This window comes from Ovis canadensis, chromosome 2 (genome assembly GCF_042477335.2).
Source record: "Ovis canadensis isolate MfBH-ARS-UI-01 breed Bighorn chromosome 2, ARS-UI_OviCan_v2, whole genome shotgun sequence".
Taxonomy (NCBI): domain Eukaryota; kingdom Metazoa; phylum Chordata; class Mammalia; order Artiodactyla; family Bovidae; genus Ovis; species Ovis canadensis.
In genome coordinates this window covers 75,570,292-75,576,291 of record NC_091246.1, presented here as the reverse complement: position 1 = coordinate 75,576,291, position 6,000 = coordinate 75,570,292, and the positions used below count along the sequence as shown (strand labels likewise).

At 45.1% G+C, this 6,000-nt stretch overlaps 1 protein-coding gene across 2 annotated transcripts in view; it reads right to left on the bottom strand.

The window, feature by feature from the left end:
* Positions 1 to 4,354: 4,354 nt before the first annotated feature.
* The window catches only part of KDM4C (lysine demethylase 4C), a 404,611-nt gene continuing 402,965 nt past the window's right edge, over positions 4,355 to 6,000 (bottom strand). For both annotated transcript variants that reach the window (XM_069574114.1, XM_069574115.1), the window contains one exon: positions 4,355 to 5,419. In XM_069574114.1, coding sequence (XP_069430215.1) covers positions 5,243 to 5,419 — 177 coding nt within the window. In that variant the 3' untranslated portion in view covers positions 4,355 to 5,242. The remainder of the gene's footprint in view (positions 5,420 to 6,000) is intronic.

The following is a 6,000-nucleotide window of genomic DNA, read 5'->3' as shown; positions in this document are numbered from 1 at the left end:
CATAGTCACTTAATTGGACATGTCACGGGAGCTAAACATTTACCAGAGGCCCCAGCCTGGCCTCCCTGGGCACATGGCCCCAGTGTCCACAGCTGCTAACTCCAGACCCACCTCACCCACAGGAACAGCCACAGGAACATTAATCTTCTTGGATGTCCCACAGGCACTGAACTTACAAAGGCACTAACAGCATAAATCCACCAACATCACAAAGTCACAAGACAGGGCTCAGATTCAGCCCTGCCTCCACGTTTGGGGCAACTGCTTTCTTGTTCCCAGTAGTTGCAGAGGTGGAGCCCCGCCCACGGTGAGCTTGCTGAGGAGGCGGCGGCTGTGGTGGGGCCCTGGCTCTTCCTTCACATGGGTGTGGTAACAATGGGGCTTCTGTGGTGGACCTGGGCTCCATTTTGCACACTCCTCCCAGTTTTGGTCTGGGCCACACCCTAGCCCCTTCAGGCTGACTCTATACAGCCAACCCCACCCCTCTCATCAGGTGTCCACTGAAGCCTGACTTTTAGCACCCAGCCCCCATTCGCACTAGCAGATGAGCTCTTGCTGATGGACACCTCCTGTGGAGGAATACTCACTGGCTCCTCTACCAGTATACGTGCTCCCATCCCATCTACCCCAACCAGCAGCTCAGAAATAGATCAGGGAGCATCTATTCCGACAACTGGGAGCAGAAGGGTTTGTGATGCCAAACAAGGCTGTGATGCCAAAGAGGAGGTCCTGCTGAACATCCAGTGCAGGCTCTGGTCACTGCCGCACCAATCATGCCCCCCATCAAGGGGATAATGGCCAGTGCACACTGAGGACAGTTGAGGCAGTGAGTGTAGGGTAGAGCATGGAGGTGGTCAGAACCAGGTATGCTGGTATCTCTCCATTCTGCCTCCTGCAAGCTAGTTGCTGCACTCTCCTCTGAAGCTCCCTGTCTGTCCCCACTGATTTCTCCCCATTGTGAAGGAGGCTCCCAGAGTGGGGGAACCCCTCCACTTTCACAGCTCCCTCCCAGAGGCACAGATGCTATCTTTTTAAAAAAACTTTTATCTTTACCCAGTTACATGGTAATTTTTCTTGTGTTTTGGTTGTTATCAACTCTTCTGCCAGCATTCAGTGGGTATTCTGTGAGAATTGTTCCACATGTAATTTTGATCTATTTGTGGGAAGTGGTGAGCTCCACATCCATCCACCATCTTGATCTCCTCTCACATTTGAATATTACTAGGCTTCTCATCTGACACCATGTGAAATGCTCTCCTGAAAGACACCAGTGTTCTCCTAATGGACAACTACGTGATCTAGGACTCTATAGCATTTTCCCTCTGTTGACCCCTCTCCTTTTTGCAATACCATCTTCTGTTGATGTCCACGACATCACAGCATCTTGGTTTCCCATTTCTTGGCCCCTTTCAGTACTCATTCACAACTCAGCTATATGTAGTTCTTTCCCAGGGTTCTTGGTTTCTTTTCACGTCTTGTTCTCATCTCATTCAGCATGTTCTCTCTCAAGTTACTTGACCACCATTCCACTAGATTTTATTTATTTAAGGCAAGTTTACTGAGGTGACATTTACACATAGTAATATCTGCCTCTTGTGTTCAGTTCTGTGAATTTTGACATACAGTCCTATTACCACCACCTCAGTCAAGATAAAGAATATTGCTATCATCCCAAAAAGTTTCCTCAAGCTGAGCCTCTGTTGTCAGTTTCCTCCTTCACTTCCAGTCCTTGGCAACAAGATATCTCTTTTCTGATCCTATAGTTTTGCCTTTACCAGAAGGTAAATTTCATGTTATTTTCAAAGAAAATGAAGATAATGACTTCGTTACTTGTATCTCTAGTGCTAATTTGTCTTTGAGCTTCAGAGTCATCTATCCAGTGTTACTTGATTGTATCAGGTTTAGAAGCCTCACTTTTCTTCATGCATCGAGGTCAAGTGATTCAAAAGCTACTTCACCCTTCTGAACCTTAGTTTCCCTCCATGAAAGAGGAGAGTATTTCCTTTGCTGATTTTTTGGGGAGACTAAGTAAGATAAATGCCACTAAGAAGCCTACCAGGCAGTGTATAACAATAGATGCTCAGTACATCATTAATATCATTGATGAACTTCCATTTCAAGTGGAACTGTACCTTCTGAGGATGGAGCATGGGGTTTCTGAGTCTTCAGCACACTTGCTGGACAGTTCAGGCTCCTCAGAGGCCACTCAGTGCTGTATGTCTCAACAATATACTGGGTGAGAGAATTCAAAATACTTCCCATGATGCACATATGAATTCTCAGCAGCAGTTTGTTGTAAAATCGAGTCTTTGCAACCAACCAGTTATTCATATAATGAGTATGTCTCAGAATTTCTAGTTTGCTTCAAGTTTGGGGGGCTGATTAGTATGTAAAATGAAGATTGTTTCATTTCAGATCCTTTTTACTTAAAGGCAAAAATAAAACACATTATCTTGCGGCATATGCTCCTCTAGTATGATTACTTGTAAGACCTCCGGGTCATTTACAGGAACAAACATGTTTCAGCCTTGCTTCACATTGGACGGGTACAGGGAGAAGTGGCAGATCCATTCACTCCTGTGTGTTTTTGTTTTCTGCGTCTTCACATTTTCACATGCCATTACCCAGGAGCAATTTATAATGCATTTGTGAAGTCATGTGATATTTTAGTAGATACTTCTTCTCAATTTCTCTTTAGATGAACTAAACAAAAGTACTTTAATAAAAGTAAATTGACAAGAATCACATTGTTCTCATTTCAAACACACATAAAGGAACTAAAATGTTGTGAAATATGCCAGGCAGTTTTACTAATCCTCTAACCTCCAGAGAAAGGGCTTATAATTAGAATTACATTAGAATTGTCACAGCCAGCAGTTTTGTGTTTTTTTTAATACTAGAAGGACTTCAACTGATTTCACGCTACATGTGCACACTAAAAATGCAGTTAGTGTAACACAAAGAAATTAAAATGACAATTGAGGTGTCACAGTAAGGGAAAAAGCTTTACTGATTTGTCTGGTCAGAGGGCTAATAACGACTTCATGCGGAATGCAGTGAAACAAAGGTGTCTTTCTCAAGAGCCAGAGTGTATTTGTGGCCGACACTATTTTGCTTAGGCCATATACAGCTGTACTTGATTATAAGAACATTAGTTAAGTGAGACCATAAAAAACAGCTGTATTTGAGATCACATAGGACTCTGCACATTTTCTCCCTGTGGCAACCAATCAGAAATCTTGCTGACAGGCAAACTTGTACAAAATGAATGATCCTATTTAGATTAATTCCTCTTAATGCTTTACACAGGCCTACTTTCCTGGCATATTGTGGAGAGAGCAGGTCAGTTCCATTCAAAATGTGGAGATACAAAAGGCAAGCTTGATTACTTGATAAAATATATGACTATACTGGCAGAGAATATGGAGTGCTCAGTCCTTGTAAAAATATGGCTGATGGGCTCTTCCCCAGCTCAGAGTTCAGCCACGAGGCACTCTGGAAAACGGAACGTCAGCCAGCTAGAGGTCTGCAGAGCTGAGCTTCAGCTGTGGCTGTCATGATGCTTCAGTTCTCTACTCTCTACCCAGTAACACGATACATCCACACGTTTTGCCATGAAACTCTGAAATGCCCTCTAATCCCTGGCTCTGGGCTTTGGGCCACAGGATGTTAACCAACATCAGACCTAAAATTCGCTTATTTGGCTGGCCTCTCTGCCTCTGCCAGTGACCAGAGAAGATCAAATCTGGGCTGGCCCACTAGGTCCGATGGGCTGATGGGGACACGTGGAGCGGATGTGTGAGCTGGCCCAAGCTGAGGTCAGCAGAGCTGCACAGCCAAGCTCAGCCTTATCAGTCTATCTGCAGGCTCATAACCAAAAGCAGTGTGTCTCGCCACAGGGTACTGAGATCTTACAGTTGTTGGTTATACTGTATCACTGTGGCCACAGTTGACCGAAACATCACTGTGTGACCGTGGGCAAGCCCTCTCCCTGTCTCTCCTCCACCCCCATCTACAAAGTGATGGGAGGGATTGGAGGATCCATAAAGCTTCCAGTGAAGCGGAGGACCAAGAGACCCACAATGAAAAGAGTTTGAGACTCCAGATGCTCAGGTTTCTTCCAGGCCCAAAGGAGGAGCTGAGGAAAACGCTTCAGCAGGCACCATAAGCAGGCAGAGGATCCCCAGCGGTACAGCCATAAATGTCTGGCAGTGCGTCCACAGTTATGGACAAAGTCAGTGAGGGAAGAAGGGTCTGCAGCCGGGGCCCCAGAATGTCTTCACAGTCAGCTCACAAACAAAACTTGTTTTCTATAGGTTTAAACCTAGACAAACAAGCAAGTTAGAAGACAGAATTGGAGAAAATGGAAATCTTTATTTTTAAACACTAGTACATTTTCAAGCTGTTTTAAAAAGGAAAAATCATATTACCTCAAAACTATGCATCGAGGCATATTTATTTTTAACTCTAATCTTACAAACACATAATGAAAGAAACATATTTTATAAATATCTACTCAGAATATGTATTATGAAAAAAAAAGTGTTTAAAAATAACAGCCCCAGATCTCCCTCTTTAAATATATAAAATTCCCAGACAATTCATAAGGATTCTTTCTCAAGAGCCAAAAATTTCACAGAGGCCAACAACTCAGTTCTCATCAGACACAATCCAAAGTAAAAGGGATATAAAAAAATGTAAAAGTTCTGTACAAGGGAATACAGGTAGCACACGGGTAAACCTCATTACCATACATGCCATTTGTGTTTTAAAAATGTTTTATAAAAACTGTCATTTAAAACAAATAAGTGAGAGTCCTTCCCTGACTGTGGAAAATATGTTACTACCCTCCCACCTGGGCCTGGAGGCCCCCACTTGCTCAGGGAGGAGAGCGGTCTCTGTTCGTTCTTAGGCCTAAAAGCTGTGCGTGGGGATCCACCTCCTCTGGCAGTGGCTTTTTTTGGTGAGTGATTTCCTTCACTTAGAAAAATTCTTTGGGATCAAAGGAGACAACTGCTAACAAGTGAAAGCAAGACTAGGAGACAGCTTCAGACTGTGGTATCCAATTAATAATGTGTATTTTGTGGTTCTGGTGACCACACTCTGGGGAGCTTGATTTTCCACTGTCAGAGACACAGCCTGTCACCTACCCCAGTGAAACACACGGCACAGCCCCAGGCTGTCCTTCCTCGGTCCGCTTCTGCCCAAGTCATTCTGTGGCCTGCAGAGCAATGTAGGTAGACTACTGCCTCTTCTGACACTTCTTCTGGAAAGAGCTCTTCAAGAAAGTGCGGTAGACGGGGTCATCCACATATTCATTCTTGAATCTGGAGCTCAGCACTCTCTGTCTCTTTTTCTCCCCTTGGATTATGTCTGTTCCATAAAATGTGTCTTCAAATCGCATGTCAGAAGCTGTGGACTAAGAACAGCCAGCGTTACTGGGCAGAAGAGCAGGCACCTGACATCACAGGAACAAAGGCCTGGCTCAGTCAGGGGTGGGGAGGGGGCTGAGGCCCCTTAGGAGAAGGACGCACCCAGGGGTCATGAGTGCCTCCCCACCCCCATCTACTTCCATTTAGCCTCACTTCCTTCGGGATCTCCAGCCCTCGCGGACTTTCCTCAACACAAGCAGAACTAAAGTCTTCTCATTTAGGTCTCCCTGACTGTTCATGCCCCTGCCTGACCGGCTACGTGACTGACTTGTCCACAGTCGGCTCTAATTCACTCCTATTCCTACTTACCTCTGGGTCTCTGTTCCTACCACTTCCCTGCAACTGTTCTGGTTCCTAGGACACGCCTCTACCCTAAATGTATGATTTCTCTGTCACCTCACTCTTGCATGAAGCTGTCATTTTGTAAGCCCTCTTCCTCGTCCTCTGGCGGCTCACTGTTCACGTGTCAGGGGGCTCCCCTTAACTATTCGCTCAACTCTGATGGCCCTGAGGCTTTGTGTGTGGACTTTTCCTCTCTACATAGGCTCCCCGGGCCTACCTAGCCACT